The 20,306-nt window shown below is 41.0% G+C and overlaps 1 protein-coding gene across 1 annotated transcript in view; it reads left to right on the forward strand.

Moving 5' to 3' along the window:
• Positions 1 to 20,306, forward strand: part of WDFY1 (WD repeat and FYVE domain containing 1) — a 41,418-nt gene that overhangs the window by 12,178 nt on the left and 8,934 nt on the right. Inside the window, exons 2-8 of the mRNA XM_048863783.2 lie at positions 17 to 84; positions 5,968 to 6,041; positions 7,273 to 7,327; positions 8,919 to 9,069; positions 11,992 to 12,104; positions 16,435 to 16,561; positions 18,533 to 18,638. Of these exons, the coding sequence (XP_048719740.1) occupies positions 17 to 84; positions 5,968 to 6,041; positions 7,273 to 7,327; positions 8,919 to 9,069; positions 11,992 to 12,104; positions 16,435 to 16,561; positions 18,533 to 18,638 (694 nt within the window). The remainder of the gene's footprint in view (positions 1 to 16; positions 85 to 5,967; positions 6,042 to 7,272; positions 7,328 to 8,918; positions 9,070 to 11,991; positions 12,105 to 16,434; positions 16,562 to 18,532; positions 18,639 to 20,306) is intronic.

The following is a 20,306-nucleotide window of genomic DNA, read 5'->3' on the forward strand; positions in this document are numbered from 1 at the left end:
CTCCTACATCCTGCAGAACAATTCGAGTATGGCTGAAAAGGGACAGTGGCCAGTACTGGCCCAGCATTTACCACACAATGTCATGTAAGTAACACTATACATAAATGTAAATGTTATGATGTATTAGTGTTGATTACTAGGTTCAGCCAAACATAGAGTCCATTCTGTGGCTATGTTAAATTCTTAATGTTAAAGAAAAGTAATTGTAATTTATTTATGCTTAGGCTATGTGAAACGCCATTTTGAATTAGAATAATTTCACACTAATTGTAGATAAGCTCAGAAACAGAAATATTGGCTGAGTTTTTAAGTTTCAGTGTAAATGTACTAATTTTTTGTCAAAATAGTTCTTTAGTCTTATGTTTTGTTTTAAAGGGCATTGTGCCAACTCATATAATGGGGAACATCTTTAGTAATGATGTCTCATAGTTTGGCAACATTACACTTATATGCACTTTTTAAAGGAACACTCTCAAATTCTTTAGGTCTGAATTTGACTTAGTTTCTAGGGGGTGGGTGTGTTTGTGTTTGCTGGATTCTGAATGTTTAGCCTTAAAACTCTTAATGAGAAATTAAAAACTGAAAGAGCATCTTGTTTATCTATGTAGTATTATTGGAATCAGAAGTTGCTATTGCACATGGTCCTGCTAGTGTATTTAAATATTTAGGAGTTGATCACAGGGGGTAAATGCTTACTGTTAGTTGTGATGCATCACTTCTTAAAACCTGAATGTATTGCCCATAAAATCTCTTCTGCTTTAATCTTTCTGCCTAAAGAATCACTACTTAAATGTAGAGCTGCTGCCTAGATGCTTTACATAAATGGTATTAAACCATGACAGTCTAGGATATACACAAACATAGGGCCAAGTGCTGCAGTACAATCAAAGCTACCATTGAAGACAGTGCAAGTTTTGACTGAGGACTGCAGGATTTGGCCCTTAACGTTCTGCTCTGTTTTCTCTGGTACAGTGCACGCCAACTAACAAATCTTAATTACAGGCTGAGCTGAACTAACCACTGAACTTGTGCATCAGCATCATTTTTTCTCAACCATTAATTTTTTAAAATAAATTTTGGGGTAGTCATGAAGGTCAAGAGGACTGGAAAAAGCTAATGTTTTTGACAAAAATTGGGTTGTAAATTAGGATCCAGGAAACTGTAGGCTAGTTAGACTGACATCAGTCCCAGGCAAAATCCCAGCCTTGGAAAAGCTGATCTGGGATGCAGTCAGAAAGAATTACAGGATTGTAGCATGATTAAGCTAATCACTATGTTTTTACAGAAAAAACATCTTGTCAAATGTACTGGTTTTTGAGAGTTTGGTTGATAAAGGTGGAAACATAGTATGCTTAGACTTTTGTAAGGCATTTGATGTATTCCCACATAACATTCTGTTTTGGGGAGGAACCTCTTGAAGATCAATGCAGCCCATATTGAATGGATGAATAACTGATAGCTCACAAAAAGTAATTGTAAACAGGGAATAGTGATTCTTGTGCGGTCTGTCTGGGATCTGTTCTTGGCCCAATGCTATTCAATATCTTTGTCAATGATTTAGAAGAAAATATAAGATCATTGCTGGTAAAATTTGCAGATGACACAAATTAGTGGAATGGTAAATGATGGGAACAGGTTAGTTACAGGACCTGAATCATTCGGTGGGCTTATTTGAGCATGCATTTTAATGTTGCCAAATGTAAGGTCATACATCTAGGAGCAAAGAATATAGGTCACACTTGTAAGATTGGGGACTGTATCCTAAAAGCAGTGAGACTCTAAAAGGTTTAGGGGCCATAGAACACAACCAGTTGAAAATGAGCTTCCAGTATGATGGTGTAGCTAAGGGGATGAATGTGATCGTAGGATGTATAAGAGGGATAATATCAAGAAGGATTCGAGAGGTGGTATTATCTCTGCATATGGCATTCGTGAGACCATTACTGGAATGCTGTGTCCAGTTCTGGTGTCAACAGTTTTTAAAAAGGATGTTGAAAAACCATGTAGGTTCAGCAAAGAGCTACAAGAACGAATCAGGCAGGGTGGATTTGGATTAAATCATGATTTTAAATCACTAGTCAGGAAGACTCGATTTAATCATGCATTTCTACATAAAAGTGCATTCTTGTTGGTTGTTATAACCTTAATACATATTCTTCACAACTCAGATGTAAGTTTCATTTTTAGAAGGTACACACTGTACGTTTTTAAAATAATTTAGTTTGAAAACTTTTCAGGTTAGTTTTACAGCTGTATCAGAAGATGAATGATTGTTTGGTTATTTCATTTACCAAAGGTAATTGAAGCAGATATTTATGAAGTCATTGGGAGGTGAACTATCTCCAATTCAACAAGTTAATTATTAATATTTGGAGGATTTTCTTGCCATGCTGAATTAGGAGGAGAGAGGTAAGGGAGTGACTCTGTGTACACAAATTTGCAGAGAGACAATAGGATTGAGGTCTGTTATTTCTCACCTCTATATTTTATTTATTTAAAAACATTTTTGCTATTAACAAGCATGTTATCTCTGGAGACACAAATCCACAGTTTGAGAACTGCAAAACTAAGCATCTGATGGTATCTTCTAGACCAGGGGTCTGCAACCTATGGCACGCGTGCCAAAGATGGCACGCGAGCTGACTTTTTCTTTTTTTTTTTCTTTTTCTTTTTTTTTTTTTAATGGCACGCTGCTGCCTGCCGGGTCACAGCCGCCAGCCCTGCTAAGCCCGTTGCCGAGGCGGGGACCCCGGCAGGCAGCAACGTGCCATTAAAAATCCTGCCCGCCCTGGCCAGGTCTTCTCTGCGTCCCCCTTCCCCCCACCTTGCGGGGGCAGGGTGAAGAAGCTTGGTCCTGCCAGCTGCTGCTGCAGGGCAGGCAAGCTCCCCCTCCACCGCTGTGCTGGTTTCCTGCCCCTCCTCTTCTCCCTCCCTGCTGCTGATCAGCTGATGGCCCTTGCAAGGGAGGGAGCGGAGCCGCAGCTCGCTCTGGGGAGGAGGCAGAGAAGAGGTGGGGACAGGGCCTTGGGGAAGGGGGGTGGAATCAGGGCATATCCCCTCCAGCCCCCTGCCGTGAGCTGCTCTGGGCAGGGGGCTGGGACCATCCCCAGCCCTCTGCCCTGACCCCTGCACCCTGCCATGACCCCAGCTTTGACTCCTGCACGCTCCTCACACACCCCACCAGCCCTCTGCCCTGACCCTGGTACCCCCACAACCCCAGCCTTGACTCCAGCACCCCCACAAATACCCAGCACCACCATGTCCTGACTCCTGCACCCTCCTCACACATGCCATGACCCCCCCACATTCTTATCCCCACCCTGAGCACCAAACGGGAGCTCCTGCACCCCTCTGCCAGGTAAGCACTCCACACCTAAACCTCCTGCCCCAACCCTGAGCCCCCTACCTCATACTAACTCCTGGCCAGACCCTACACCCCAACCCCCAGCCCTGTGCTCAGTGCACTCCCACCCTCAGCTCAGTGCAGAGAGAGAGAAAGAGAATGGGCTAGAAGCAGGGAGAAGGTAGGTACCCACTCTGTGTGGGCAGGGCCGGGATCCCAGACCGGCAGCGGGCTGAGCAGTGCGGGCAGCCGGGACCCTGGCTGGCAGGAGCCGGCAGACGGAACCCCAGACCAGCAGACCAGCTGAGCCACTCAGCCCATTGCTGGTCTGGGGTCCCAGTCCTCCCAGTCCTCCGCCCCGCTCAGCCCGCTGCCAGTCTGGGGTTCTGGCTGCCAGCTCCTTGCTGGTCTGGGGTCCTGGCAGCAGGCCCCGCTCAGCCTGCTGCCGGCCTATGTGAACGGAACCCCAGGCTGGCAGCGGGCTGGTGGCGTAAGATCAGGATTTTAATTTTAAATGAAGCTGCTTAAACATTTTGAAAACCTTGTTTACTTTACATACTGACAATAGTTAGTTATATAATATAGAGAGAGACCTTCTAAAAACGGTTAAAATGTATTACTGGCACATGAAACCTTAAATTAGAGTGAATAAATGAAGACTCAGCACACCACTTCTGAAAGGTTGTCAACCCCTGTTTTAGGCTGAGCACTTAGTCCCATTGGGTAGATAGAAAGATTAACCTAAATTTATACAGAAGCCCCTAGAACACCATTAAATTGGGTACCTAATCCATGAACTATTGGAACTCATTTACCAAACTTTTCTTAAACATTATGTGAATATATTGTCTCATACTATAGAATTAGAATTTATAATCCCTATTCCATGATGAGTTATCTTTGAGTTATAATGTATCTTAATTAAAACTATCTTTAGGTACGGTTTTTTCCTCAAAGCACTTTATCAAAAAAACTGATTTTTAAAAAAAAAAATTAAATCATTTTTATTCACCCTGGATTCAGGGTCTGGAAAACAAACCTTCTAATGAGACTCTAAAAAAGCTCTATCTATGTAATTTATCCAAGAGCAGTTTAAGGAGGTGATGTGATCATAGTCTACAAGTGCCTATGTGGGAAAGAGATTTGATAGCTTTTTTTATCTAGCAGAAAAAGACATGAGATCCAGTGGGTTGGAAGCTGAAGCTAAACACATTCAGACTAGAAATAAGGTCCTCGTTACACGCACTGTGAAATTAACCAATGGAACAATTTGGTTAGCAATTATGTGGATTCCCCATCTCTTGAAATCAAGACTAGATAGTCTAAAAGACTTACTGTAGCTCAAACAGAAAAGGAGTACTTGTGGCACCTTAGAGACTAACCAATTTATTTGAGCATGAGCTTTCGTGAGCTACAGCTCACTTCATCAGATGTTTACCGTGGAAACTGCAGCAGACTTTATATACACACAGAAATCATGAAACAATACCTCCTCCCACCCCACTGTCCTGCTGGTAATAGCTTATCTAAAGTGATCAACAGGTGGGCCACACGGCTGTTCCTCTGAAACCTGTCATTATGCAAGTAGCTCAAACAGAAGGTTTAGGCTTGATACAGAAATTACTGGGTGAGGTTCTTTGTCCTGTGTTATGCAAGAGATCCAATTAGATTATTGGAATGGTCTTGTCTAGCATTATGTATCAAAGGAAACTGGAAAAAGAATCATTAACTTTAAGTTGCATTAGATGTGCAAAGAAATATCCGCCAAGGTATTAGAGGAAAAACAGTAAATCAGAGCCTCTCCCCCACAAAAAGATGTGGCTAGTGTTGCGAAAGATTAATCATTTTGGTGATGTAGAATTTGTGATGAAATGATTTGTCACCCTTATTTATTTTTGCATTAAATTTTTTTATTACTCTTTCATTGTCTGTCTTGTAGCTTGGTTCACCACATTCTCACTAAGTACGTCTAAAGACATTCTTCTCTTTTTTGAAGTTTCTTCTGGTTTTGTAATGGGCTCTCAGAATAGACTGCATATAATCAGATGAGAGAGAATCTTTTTGCATGGCTGCCAACAGAATCACAAAATATAATTGTTTACCACAACAGATGTGCAAGGTTTGAAATGCATGGTCAGACACGAGGTTAACATGTGATCAAATATTATTTCTGCCCTGAAGTCTGCCTCCTCTAGCAGTACCTTATGCCAACTCAAGAAAGGTCCTGAATAGTTGCTCTGTTGTGCAGTTCAAAGACTTTGAACTTGAGATAACATAGCAAGCTTCGCTTTTAGATGTCAGCTTCTGTGTATGAACTCTTCAAGCCAGATTTTCAGTCCTGGTCAAATTCCATTTGTTCATTCCAGTTCGTGGCTGGAATTAATGGGGTGTGTTTCCTTTACAGCACTACTATACCTTGCTGTAGCCTAGCAACAGGGAATTAAATCTTTCAAACAAAGCAAAGACACACACAATAACATAAGACCATCTCTTCAGTTGGAGCCTGACTGTGAATCTGTTTATCAAAACCAGGCATCTTCCTTCCTAGAGGCCAAAAACATTCAGTGTTAATTGTGATATGATATGTACTTTTAACAATTGTCTTGTGATGGTCTTCTTGGCAGCTCCTTGTTCAGCTATGTCTTATCATCATGACAGCAGAAGAATATTTGTAGGCCAGGATAATGGTGCCATTATGGTAAGTTTTTGCTGCTGCAGTTTCTTTTAAGAACACAAGTTAATTGTGAAGCTTCTTTGGTAGTGGCTGAATAATTGCAGACTTGACTGAATTGTCCATGAGCAGTATATATAGCCAGCCCTTTATTTTATACTTAAATCAAGCTATAGAATAACTGAAAACTGTTTGCGTGTTTTAGGGAAGTAATCTCAGTTTCCTTGCTGTGGGGCTTTGTGTTTGATTCTAGTCCATAGTTCTTGCACACCTAGCTCTATGGCATTAGTGTTCAGCCCTTTCTCTGTCCTTTGTGTGGGTCACCCAATCATGCATCCCTCGCCTCGTTCCTTGGTGCAGAGGCTACATCCTTCCTTGTCTCTCCTGTTTTCTTGTCGTGTTTTACACTCTTGTTTTTCCCCCTTTGTTGCCACATGTACTTTCTCCCACAAAAAATGTTGCAGAGAGCAACCCTCCATTACAAACAAGGGGAGAAAAGGGTGGCGGGAACACACAACTAATCTCAGAGAAGGGATGAAAACTTGTGACTGCCAAAAGCTTCACTTCCATAAGAAACCCTTAAAAATACAAGGTGATGCAGGTTAGGGTAACTGTTAATACCTGATGAAATTTCTCCTTTTTTCCTTCCAACACATTGTCTTTGGTCGAATTGATTCCGAATGCAAATCCTCTGTTGAAAAGATGAGTGATTCATCTTCATGCAGCTGATACAAATAAATCTGCACTTTAATCTGTGATCAGCGTGGTACTGAGTGTAGTATCTGCCAGCCTGTGGCTTCCAAGGGTTGGTCTCCACTAGAAAATTAGATTGACCCAGATATGTTGTTCAGGGGTGTAAAAAATCCACACCCCTGAGTCACATGGTTTAGCCAACCTAAGTCCCTGTGTGTACGCACTAGGTTGATGGAGGAATTCTTCCACCAACATAGCTACTGCCTCTTGGGAAGTGAATTAACTACAACGATGGGTGAACCCCTTTCTTTGCTGTAGTAAGTGTCTATATTGAAGTGCTTCAGTGGTGCAGCTGTATTGTTTCAAGTGTAGACAAGCCCCGAGGACAAACCTATCTTTTTGTAGCGGGATAGGTGGTTGTTGGCTGCCAACTTAAGTCTGTTGCTTATATGAGGTTATTCCTGTGTTCTTGGTGCTAAAGATTTTCCTCAGTCAGTCTGATTCCCATTTCAACCTGAGAGGATGTGCCGTTTTACTTCATCTAACTGTGTTTCCTTGGTATTAGGAATTCCATATCTCAGAAGACTTTAATAAGATGAACTTTGTCAAGACGTACCCAGGTAATACAGCATGGGGTCTTCGCTAATGTGTTTACTTCGCAGATGAGATTTTTAAAACATTCGATACATTGGGAGGCACCTTCATAGTTGAGCCTAGACATTGACTCTAACTTTAATAGTATGAAAGGTATCGGTAAATTACTTGTAATTACCTTTTAATCAAAATAGGATCAATTCGTGTAGCCCAAGTATAGGATTTTAGAATGTGTTTAACGTCTAAAATTATTTTTTGGCCATAGTCTTACTGCAAAGCTGCTGGCTTCATTGTGATATAGTTGGCTATGGAGAACATTCCTTCTGAAAAGCTTTACGTTCAGAACCAATATAAAGAAAACAAAATACTCTGACAGTCTGACCCAAATCTTTTAGAAGTTTGTGAGTGGGAGGTGGTTGCAGTGTGAAGGTCATCACAGGTGGGAGCTAGGAATCCCCAAAGGATGGAGAGTAGGAGCTGTATTAAAACCTCACATAACTGTAAGGTAATGTGCTGAATGTCTCTAACTCTGGTTATATTGTTCAGCACTGATCAGTGGTTGTACATTTGTGGATGCTTTAATCTGCAGATGACTTTCTAAAGGGGAGAAAACTGATGCAGAACTGGTGTCTAATATAAGGAGAGGGGGAAATTCTGCTCTTTTAAAAACAGTTTGGTGGTATAGTCCTAATAGAGGGTAGTACTTACGTAGGTGCAATAATTAGGCCAAAATGCCTGTTACTAAACACTGGGACTCTTGGGTCTTAGTTGAAGTAGTAAGAACTGAGTAGTACAGTAAGAATTGAAATCATACAAGATCCCCATTCATCAGGTATTTCTGGCAGAAGAGGGGACTACTGTATTAAAACTAATGTAGATGAAAGATACAAGGTTCTTTCCAAGCATTATTTAGTATTCCTTCTAAAGAATGTACAGCCAAATTCAGTCACTTCTATTCCACAGTTATTAATTAATAACATGTACAGAAGACTTTGTACTGACGGCTAAAAATATAGGAAAACAAAATACAGCTTGTCTTATGACTTCCTATCATCCTCTAATGGAAAAGGGTGTTCTTGTTTAAAAGAGAGACCTTGTTTTTAAAAGCTACAAAAGCCCCTTTATACTAAAAGCAGATGACTTTACATTTCAGTCCAAAAGAAGTATATCTAATACACCCTCCCCCTATATTCTTTCTTCCATTTCTGTCTCCTCTACATCTTCTTTCTTAAATGATCTCAGCACTGTACAGAGTGCTCTCACTGGAGTTCAGTTGCCAGCATGCCCTCAAAGGAGAGGGACCCTCACATTTCTATGTGAGGGAAATCACTAAATGAAAGGACAATTCAAATGAGCTGACTTCTTTTTCTGACATGCCCGATTCATTAAAGGCCAATCACTGAGATGGAAAATGCAAAATAAATTGAGAACTTTGCTAACCGTATCAAACTTTGGGGCTGCAGTAAGTGTGACAGTGAAAGTAAAATTCTTTCTTCCTGCAATTACTCCCTCCCTTCCCCCCAAACACTTTCAACCTGTGTTTCTAACTGTGTAACTGAAGATTTGATTGAAATACTTCTATCTGAAGTGCTTAGATCCTTTGCTTTATTTCCACAGCTCATCAGAATCGGGTGTCGGCTGTCATTTTCTGCCTGGCAGCAGAGTGGGTTATCAGTACTGGCCATGACAAGTGTGTCAGCTGGATGTGCACCAGGAGTGGGAATATGCTGGGAAGACATTACTTCACCTCTTGGGCTTCATGTTTACAGTATCCATCAAAAATGATCACGTTACTAACAAATCACAAGACAAAATTTTATCATTACAAAATCCACTGCAGTATAGTTAGCATAGAAAGTATTAAATAACTAATACTAAACTACACTTGGCAAAATTCAGTCGCATCTTGTGATGCTGTATCTTTTTTTTATTTTTCAGTGTATTTTTTCACTTATTTGAATTTAGAGTTCGCAATCTACAATGGCTCCCCCGGTTAATAGTATGATTCTACTGTTCAGATTCTCTAAAATGCATAGCTTCTAGCTTACAAAATTACAAGAATACATCTTAAAGATACTGAAACTTCTGTTCTTCGGTTTCTCTCCACAGCACATATATAACTTGCTATCCTGTTTATCCAGGTCATTCTTCTGTCAAAGAAAAAATTTTAATTAAAAAGACAATCTACAAATGCTCATATGATTGTTGGCCTCCTATACACATTTAAAAATTGGGATTAGACTGAATTGTTAGTAATTGAACAGAAACAGGTAGCTTATATGGTATGCAGATTTGATTTAAGAAGATGGAAATAGCATGGCATCTTATGCACTGAAGGCACACAACTTAAGTATCTTATCCAGAAATTTAATACACAAAGTATGAACGTTGTCGGCATCTGCGATGTCTCTCCAAATTGAGGCATAGTGTATGTCTACACTAGAAATGTAAGTCTATTAGGTTGATTGACAGCCACTGCAGTGGTGCATGTCCAAACTACCCTTTTTGTGTCAGTGATGCATGTGCTAACCAGGAGCGCTTCCACTGACTTAAGAAGGGGAAAGTGGGGAGCTGAGAGACTGGACTCTCATCTCCTTTGTAGCTCCCTGCCAGGACCCCAGCTTCTCCACCGGCTCCCGGTGTGCTGCCCCTTCACCCCCTCGCCCCATTCCCCACAGGTCACATGGGGTGGTCACGTGCCGCCCCCCCTTAGCTGGTGCCCCCTTTGTGTCCCCGCTACTAATTGCCTCACTCCTCTTTAAAAATGGTAACCCTCCAGCAGTATAGTTCCCCAAACCATGTGCCAAGTGATTAGCTCTATACCAAATAGAGAAGAATGCTTCATGCTGAATTGCCAACACTGCTTTGAAGCATGTGTGTTCTTTTGAGGTCTATGCACTGATTTGGCCTACCACACTTAACTTGCAAAACACAATACCAAAAACTGAAAGTAGCTCTGTCTTCCTACATTTGTTTTTTCTTGGCGATGCTCTGTTTCACACCAGTCTCTTCTCAGTGAGGTATGTTGACATAACAGTACAGAACTGTGCATAATAAGTGCTCATTACAAGATCTATTCACAAAACAATCCGGTGTTCTCCCCCAACCCCCGAGTTCTCATCCATAAGCATCCAGTGGAAACTCTGGTCACTAACTAATCCTTAATCATTTCAGTGACTATCTGAAACATATTGCTCCTAGGAAAGGGAGAAATTTAGAATACTTTGTTTTTAACAGAAAATGTTTTTTTTTAGCTTTCCATGGCATGGCCTTTTATTTTCTTCAAAGGAAATTGCTTCCTGTCAACACATTTGTGTGCTTGAATCATTAACAGTGGGGAGCAAATGACCAGCTTGTCAGTATGTACGCTTGAATATTCAGCACAATCGTGAAAAGCTTCTATGATGCATGAGTTAATCATCTTTTACAAAAGCTTATACAAATATAAAATATTACGGAATGGATGTTCCTTAGTGTTGTGTCTGATTAAACAAAATATTATAATTATATAATGGACGCATAGGATGAAATAATGCTGATAAGTCTGAGACCTTGCAATTAACAGCCTGTCTATAAAGGCTTTTCAGGTGCAGGATTGTTTATCTTCGATGCTCATTCTTAAATCCCTCATGCTTGTTAACAAGACATTGGAAACACAGCTTTCTCACTATTGTGGTGACAATTTTTTAGTTATACTGCACTTCTTTCTACACAGTAAACCCCTCTTAGTTACCTCTTGTCTTTCGGTGGTGGCCTCAGCAGAGAGCAAACAGTAAGCCTATCTCAGGGGCTGGGGAAGTCCCTTCCAGGTGCCAGCTGTTTTCTGGATGGAGCAATACCAGCTGCTCTTCAGGCACCACTTCCTATGTGAATAGTAAAACTTTTGAAAAGGAACTTGTATGTTTGCCGTATATCATTTTGATCATTCAGCTTACGTTACAAAACAAAGGGAGGGAAAGGATTTATCCACTTCTGTTGTAAGGTCTCTGGGGCAGGGGCAGTCTCTGGTTTTGTACAGTGCCACACAAAGGGCCTTTAATCCTGATTAGGGCGATATAAAGTACTACTGGAATACAAATAATGCAAATAGGAGGTCAGTAGATACCTGCCATGGAAGGTAGGGCTAATTAGAATTTCCAGGTACTCTAATCCTGAGACACAGCTCTGGCTTCCCTGAGGCCCTTCCGTAGCAACAAGACTCTTATTTTCCCCCCTTTCCTTGACTGAAGTAAACGAGTAATTTCTGATCCTGTTTGTCATTAAATCTGAATATAAGGTACCTTACATAGGCAAGACTCAGTTCCATGAGTTCTTCTGCACTTTCAGGTAAGTAAAAAGTGGATTATTGATCTGTGTCTAAACAAGTCTCCAGTCTAGTTCATAAAATATTTTGGCACCTCTTGAGTTTCAGGAACATCCTTAATTGAAGGTTGAATTATTCTTGCACTTTTTAAACTTCTGGTGAAAGCAAAGCTGAATATTTTAACATTGTTTCCTTGTTTACAGGTTTGTACTACATCAGCACTCTAGTATTTATGTTTATGGGCCACTAACGATCTTTTCAATATGGTTTTTGTTGATTGTTGCTTTAACCGGTTTGTTTTTTAGTCATGCTGGCAGAGTATTCTTGCTGTAAAGAGAAGCAAGTGAGACTGAAAACAGTTGGTGGTGTTCCTTGACTTATGTTCAGATATGACATTGAAACCCAGCATGCCTTCGTTGGGGACTATTCTGGACAGATCACACTGCTGAAGCTTGAACAGAACACTTGCACGGTTATCACAACGCTCAAAGGTCATGAAGGTAAACTAACTTTCCCCCTTCGCTTCCCTGGCTAATTCAGTCTCTGGTAATACAACTTTCTGTCAGCAGAAGATGGGAAATGTAATCAAGAGCAGGTTCTTACCTAAGCTCTCGAGTTCATTGCCTGTCACCACTTTCTGAACAAAGTTTTCTCCATACAGAGAAGTTTTCAATAAAACTCATACGTCTTAAATTAGCAGGATATTTAAGTAGCTAAGAACTCTGCTTGTTTCATAGGGAACTCTGGGCTATGGCCTGCTGTGAATGACATTGCCATCATCCTAGGCACCAATTATAGAACATGAGCTTCAAAGTAACTGCCTTAAATGGTGCATGTATATATGCCTAGCCCATCTTACAAAATGGCCCACCTTACAAAATGTCAGCCTATATTCACTAACATGTAAAGGAATGGCTCCATCTTAGTGTCTAGAATGTTACCACTTTAAGGCAGTGTGTCTTGTACTTGTTTGTATAGCGATCAACATTGCTATCACCGCATGCTTTAATCAAATGTAAGAAAACTTTGCAAAGCTATCTAGAGGAGTTTGTAAATTATGGGATAAATTCTCAAGTTCATGCACTCGACATGCATTTCATATCATAAGGTGTTGGTAGAATCACATAGGGCCTGTGTATTGAGGAAAAACTAGTTCTTGTAACCTGTTGTATGGCACAATATGTGTAGTGTTAGGTTTTGGCTCAGTTTTGCCTGACCCAGTTCTATTTAAGATGTATAGATATTATGGTGATGGTTGATGTAGATTCTTAGGTGTTTATCTAGGTGTGCTTCAGGGTGAGGTTATTGAGGCAGGGGTATGCTGAGAGGAATAACTAAAGTGACTTTTGCTTTTTCATGACCTCATATGACTTAGAATCCAGAATAGCAATTTATCGGCCTGCTGTATTAACAATGCTGATCTATTGGGTCTCAAGGCTGTGGTCCTGTGGAAAATGCCAGTTTCTACTTACCTTGTTGCTGGCTGTAAATGTTAGTCAGTAAAGGTTTAGATTGTTTGTTTGTTTGTTTTTCTAATACTGAATGGGCTTCTGCAATGCAGATCACCATGACCATGAAGTGAAACAATACAAAGATATCTTTGATAAACTTTGGTGGAGGAGTCAAAACAGAAAACAGGGGGAAGTTCCCCTCCCCCACCCCTCCCACCCCGCATATTTAGGACCGAATAATAGCAATTGGGTTGTGCTTGCTGGAACAGTGTGAAAATAAGATAATTATTTTACAGAATTCTTTGCCTGGGCTTTCCTTATATTGATCTCAAGCTAAATAAGTGTCATTTGAATTAACACTGCTACTTAATGAGTGTAGTGTGAATTAGTCTATTGTATTCTGTTGATCTAATACTTAGAATCCAGTGAGCTATAAAATATTAAATCAAAGCAGATTTTTCAAGTGTCCTTTTTTATGTAGCTTTGTATGTCATATAAACAGATGACTTGGTGCCACACTGAATTGTTCTTACCGCTCATGTTCCCTCCGTGGGTCTGCTATTGCTGAGGTCTTGTCAACTTGAGTTTCAACAGTTTAATTACATTGGTTTAAAAATCATCCCTTTTAATTAAACTGGTCAAAGCCCAGATGGGACTCCTTTTTGGTTCAAGAGTGGTTTATTTCAGCTTACCATAATGGAAAGAAAACTGGCTTAAACCAAAATAAGTGTCCACACAGCCTTTTGTATTGATTTAAAACAACACCTTTAGTTAAACTGGTACAACTTGTGTGGACAAGGCCTGAGAACTTTCACAAAATGCTTATATTTAATAATGAATCTTGTTGCTCTGTAAGACGGGGTCCCATGTCCAGGAGACCTCAAAGGTGGCTACTTTAACTAAGCTTTGTTTCTTTATCCTCATTTCCTCCTACAACTCTTTGGCAATTCACTACAATTGAATAGCAGATATGCACCAAAACAGCATGTTGGCTTCCAAAGTGGTCTGTCTGGGAATGAGTACTTATTACTTTTCTTAATATCCATGAAAATGTTTCCAAAGGGATCCTGGTTTAAAAATAAATAAATCCTGTTCAGCCCTGCAGCAACCATACAAATCTTATTGCTATTAATTATAAAAGCCAGAAAGGAGAGGCTTGATTTGAGGCTGTAATTAATTAAAACAAGATGAATATCAATTGAGCTAGTGGCCGAAAAGATGCCACTTGGACTATGGAAAGATGCTCTATAAAAGTAGGTTTCAGAGGAACAGCCGTGTTAGTCTGTATTCGCAAAAAGAAAAGGAGTACTTGTGGCACCTTAGAGACTAACCAATTTATTTGAGCATGAGCTTTCGTGAGCCACAGCTCACTTCATCAGTGAAGCTGCTGCAGTTTCCACGGTACACATCTGATGCAGTTTCCACGGTACACATCTGATGCAGTTTCCACGGTACACATCTGATGAAGTGAGCTGTGGCTCACGAAAGCTCATGCTCAAATAAATTGGTTAGTCTCTAAGGTGCCACAAGTACTCCTTTTCTTTTTTCTATAAAAGTACACATTCCTAAAGGAAGGAATAGAATATTGCATCCAGTAACTTGATGATGTAAAGCAGTCCTTATTGATCTTTCAGAAAGTCCAGTTTTGTTGAAGGTTTAAAACAGGGATGGACAAACTTTTTGGCCTGAGGGCCACATCTGAGTATGGATATTGTATGGCAGGCCATGAATGCTGACTAAATTGGGAGTTGGGGTGCAGGACTGGGTAAGGGCTATGGCTGTAGGTACGGGCTCTGGGTTAGGGCCAGAAATGAGGAGTTCAGGGTGCGGGAGGGGGCTCTGGACTGCGGCAGGTGATTGTGGTTTGGGGGGTGGGGGGGAGTGAGGGCTCCGGCTGGGGGCTGCAGTCTCTGGGGATGAGGGATTTTGGGTTCAAGAGGGTGCTCCGGGCTGGGACCGAGGGGTTTTGAGGGTGGGAGGGGGATTGAGGTTGGGGTGGGGGGTTGAGGTCCTGGAGGAGGTCAGGAGGTGCAGGTTCCAGGCGGCACTTACCAGAAGCAACAGCATGTTCCCCTCCGGTTCCTACATGGAGGCATGGCCAGGCAGCTCTGCGTGCTGCCCCATCCGCAGGCACCACGTCTGCAGCTCCCATTGGCCGGGAACCATAGCCAATGGGAGCTGCAGAGCCAGTGCTTGGGGAGGGAGAAGCATGCGGAGCCCCCTGGCTGCCCTACGTGTAGGAGCTGGAGGGGGAACGCTGCTTCCGGGAGCTGCATGGAGCAGGGCTAGCTCCCGACCCTGCTCCCTGGCTGGAGCTCGAAGGTTTGATGGGCTGGATGCAGCCCACGAGCTGTAGTTTTCCCACCGCTGGTTTAATATGTATCACCCGCTGAATAGTGTCATTCTACTCCTTTCATTTTTTTGGATGAGATGGTGGTGGCCTAATGTAGTACCATGCATTTTGTGTTCAGTAATTACAAAGCCAGTGTGTTAAACTGAAGGGCTCTTTAATAAGGAGTATAAAACACATACAAGAATATCTTTGTAAAAACAATGGAGCACATACATTTTGCCCTGCAATATGTCTGTCCTATGACTGACAGTTTCTCACTGCCATTAAAATATTTGGAATAAACTGTCAGAGCACAACTGTATTCAGAGCTAATTATGTAAGAGGTCAGTGTATGATGACTGAGATCATTTGTATTCCTCTCAACTGCCAGTTTTATGCATTATTGTCTTGTTAAAGTATTGGTGTTATGAACGAATTGCTGCCTGCTCTATTCAGTTGTCACAGTGGCTATGTTCACCTTACAAAGAGCCCAGTAAGAATGGCATTAAACACAATTTGTTAGGCTGCTGATACATATACTTGGGGAAGCTGTTAACCTAATTCATAGCTCATCTGGCATTGTTAGAAAACCCAACTCATTGCTTAGCATCTTATCTTGTTCTTTATTAGATGTTAGTATTTAAATTTCTTTCAAACAAAAATGGCTTTATGTGAAAACCTGAACTTTCCTATGCTCAAATAAATTGGTTAGTCTCTAAGGTGCCACAAGTACTCCTTTTCTTTTTGTGAATACAGACTGAATACGGCTGTTACTCTGAAACCTTTCATGAACAATGAGCATTTTAGAAATATGCATTAGTTCTACCAAACCAAATTATCCCATTGCTCACCATCCTTTGTCTTTTGAAGTTTGATTGTCCAACTAATGATAGTTCAGTGACTTTAAACTGTTAGGCTGCGAGTTTCTTTACTAACTCTCACCTTTGATCTAACAGAAGCATGAATGAAGAGCTGTGAATGAGCTCCAAAGCTTATCTCTCCTAGTCCAATAAAAGATTACTTCACCCAATTTTTTTTTTTTTAAAGGAAGTGTTGCTTCCCTGTGGTGGGATCCTGTTCAACGGCTACTCTTCTCTGGAGCATCCGATCACAGCATTATCCTGTGGGATATTGGTGGAAGGAAAGGCCGAACGCTGTTGCTTCAGGGCCATCAGTATGTAGCAGTGACTTCCCGTTTTATTTTTTTCCAAATACTTAACTAGTTTGTGGGGTTGTAGAAAGACTAAATGTGACAAGCTCCCAAGTATTGTGAATAATAACTAGACAAGATAGCATATTTCAGGGCATTCTCTTAAGACAGTGATGCATGGGAACTGTGGGGAACAAATGTCAGAGCAGCATTACTGTCATAAGGGGCATTTTTGTTCTCTTGGCTATGACTTAAATGTGGGAAGTAATGAGATCAGAGAATAAATATAGTTCACAGAATAAAGAGATGGGTGAAAATACTATGACTACCCTTGTTTGCAGTGTTGTAGCTGCGTTCCATCTAATATTGTAAGGTTTTGCTGCATGGAGGTCAAATCCCACTGCTATAATGTACCCTTCATTAAGATGCTTGTGCAGGAAGGGGGTGGAAATGTATAATGACATCCGCATAGTAGCGTGTGTATATATAGAATCCTTTGTTCTATTGCTGCTTCTTCATCTTAGACACTAGTCATGAAATCACAGAATTATTTTACTGGCATAGTTAGTATTTTTAAAGTACCTATGCTGACTTCTCACAAGTGCACATGAATTCCCACTCTTCTGTGCGTTGACATGCAACTGTTCATTTTTACATATTGGCTACAATAGTGTAATTTGACACCTACGTGACTGGAAGACCTTCCACTGCTTCTTTCACTCCTCCTCCATGTATCCTGTTGGGAAGATTGTGTGTATCAGCTATTAGTTTTTTCCTGTCTAATCTCACACTGGACAGAAGGTGGTGGAATTTTTACGAAGTGTGGGAAATATCATTCCATTTCAAAAGCAGTCTTTTTTTCTTTCTGAACTAAAAACTGAATTTTCACTGTTTTGCAAGCTGTGACTAAAAGTGAGGAGATCCACAACAGATTTCCGTTCTGGACAGCTATATCAAAAACAGATTCTTGTTTTTCTGTAAGTCAGCTTTCCTCCTTGAAGAAAGTCAATATTCACACAGCGAGTGAACACCATATTTAAAGGAAACAGGAACTTGTGGGGGGAAAGAGATTAAGAAATTGAATCACAATAACTAGGCTTGACAGGATTAGATTTTTATTGGTAAATGTCAGTAAACGCCAATTTCCACTACATGCGCGCAAACAAGGAAAAAATACTTCCATCAATAATAATCAAAACTTACAGGGAAGCAGCATTTTTTGTACTTTGTCTGAAAACTATTTAGTTTGATTTAAAGATATTTATCTCATTTATTTGACGTGATGTTGACAATTTGTTTTAACTGTTAAAAGTTTATAACTTTTTGAATCAACATCTACTGTTGTTAATTTATTCTAACCACCCTGTGGTCCTACTCCTCCATAATTTCCTGCAACTAAAAAAACTTAAATAGATGAAAATAAATATCAATCTTTTAAATTGAATTCTGCCAAGCCTAACAACTCCTACATCAGCAAAAGGGTTTCCAGTAGAATCTTTAAGGACATAATTCCTTGATGGCTATTTTCTCACAATTGTCTCCTGATAATTTGGTGTTCTGTTGCGTTCCAAGTGTGGATGAAGAAGGGGCGTATTTGCAGTTCTGCTCAGTTCAGACACCTGTCACCTGAGATGCATTCCGTTTGTTAGGCTTCACTAGCAAAACACTGACATGATGCTGTATCTTCAGCTTACAGGTCAAACAAGCTGCTTCCTATGCTAACACTTTGTTCTATCGCAGCTACTTCAGTGCTGAAATAACACTTGGCAATGAGGGTACCAAGTCCAGCTTCTAAACTTTGATTCTCCGTTTCAAGCACTTTAGGTTACTACTTAGTGGTCTTGCTTTAAAATAGTTCTACAGCTGACAGTGCCTGGTTACTGACATTGTTTTCAGCTTTCCAGGTGACTCTTAAAAATTCAAACCCAGACCTGTTAGGGATGTTGCTTTTGCTTAATTGTTTGGAAGAATTAATAGTGGCCACTTCATTTCCAGTGACAAGGTGCAGGCCATTTGTTACATCCAGCTCACGCGGCAACTGATCTCATGTTCAGCTGATGGAGGAATTGCTGTTTGGAATATGGATATCAGCAGAGAAGAGGTAAGCACATGTGCTAGATCAGAGGATCTGGTACTACCGCTTTGTGAACTCTGCAATGGCTATGCTTTCCAGCTTATTCTGTCATCCTAGATCAGGGCACCCCAAATTAACCAAGCATTGGTAACTGTCCAGGAATTGGTGTTCAGTGCCTCAGCTTCCATGAAAAGTATCAGATTACCATAAAGATAAGGGCAGTGACAAAGTCCATGAAGACCCTAGAGCTTTGTTCAGGGCAAGTCTGGCCATGTGGACAAAGGTGAAGCTTTGCATGTTGAAACCTCAACTCCCCCAGACCACACTTCCATATTAAAGACAAGGATGGACCACATAATAGATCTCTGCCATGCTTGACCTAAAGGTACACCCTCTTCACATCTGTTCTCGTTAATATAATTGGAAAGAATCCTGTAGGGTACTACAGGAGGCAACTCCCTAATGCAGACTCTATTGAATTCCCTGTAGGATTATGCAGACTTGACAAAATATTTGCTCTGAGTTATCTCCGTAAAATGGTATTGTAATTTAGCCCTTCCCCTCTCTCCTCAAAAAGGATATTAAAAGTATAGAAGTCATTCACGGAGTAGCCAGATTTTAAAGAGCCCTTGATCACTAAATAAAAGTGACATAAAATGAAGTATTGTTTATGCATGGCTTGAGACCTGTTCTGTGTTACATGTTCCTTAGTGTATTGTGAAATAAAGTGCTATAGAAAAATCTGTGTAGCCTGTGAAGATGTAGTTTCTTGCCACCAGTACACTAATGCTGTCAGGCCAACCAAAAATGGCTTGGTGATAGACTGCTCTTACTGCTTTTTCTCAGTTCTGTCTCTGCACACCCTGTTTTCTTTGTAAGGGATCTTCAAAGCCACAAGCACTGTTGTCTTCATTATACATATTGTGGTACCACCTAGGAGCCCATGTTGGACCAGAACCCCATGGTGCTAGGTGCTGTGCAAAGGGAACAAATAAGAGACTGCTGCTGAGTGCTAAACAAAGGGCTTGCCTACACCATGTGATGTAGTCTGACATCAGCATGCATGAGAGCACTTCTAAGGTCCACACAAGCCAGTTAGGTCACGGCATGCTGGTGCACAGTAGAATCTACACCTCCAGCTGGTGTGCACTAATGCACAGCATAGACAAACCCATAGATTCCTTTTTCTCCTCCAGAATCTGTTAACTAGTTTAGGATCGGTGTAGGGCCATGTCTACACTACCACTTTTCTCAGTATAACTTCTTTCACTCATGGGTGTGGGGAAAAAAAAACACACACCGAGCGATATAAGTTACATTGACAAAAGAACACTGTTCACACTGGCGATGTTGGTGGAAGAGCTTCTCCTGCCAACATAGCTACAGCTGCTTGTGGAGGTGGGGTTTTTTATGTCAGTGGGAGAGCTCTCTTGCATTGGCATAGAGCGGATATATGAGCGATCTTACAGCGGCGCAGCTGCATCGGTACAGCTGTGCCACTGTAAGCTCGCTAGTGTAGACATAGGCGTAGTCATTACGTGGTGCTGTAATAGAGCTGAATACACTGCCTTTGAAAATTCCTCTAGAGCAGTGAGGAGATGATTTTTATGGAGCTTATTTTTTTGTTTACCAAGTTAAAGAACAAAGTATGGACTAGACAAAGTCTTCATGCACTAGAGCTTTTTAGACCCTTGT

The sequence above is a fragment of the Caretta caretta genome, chromosome 9 (assembly GCF_965140235.1).
Source record: "Caretta caretta isolate rCarCar2 chromosome 9, rCarCar1.hap1, whole genome shotgun sequence".
Classification (NCBI taxonomy): Eukaryota; Metazoa; Chordata; order Testudines; family Cheloniidae; genus Caretta; species Caretta caretta.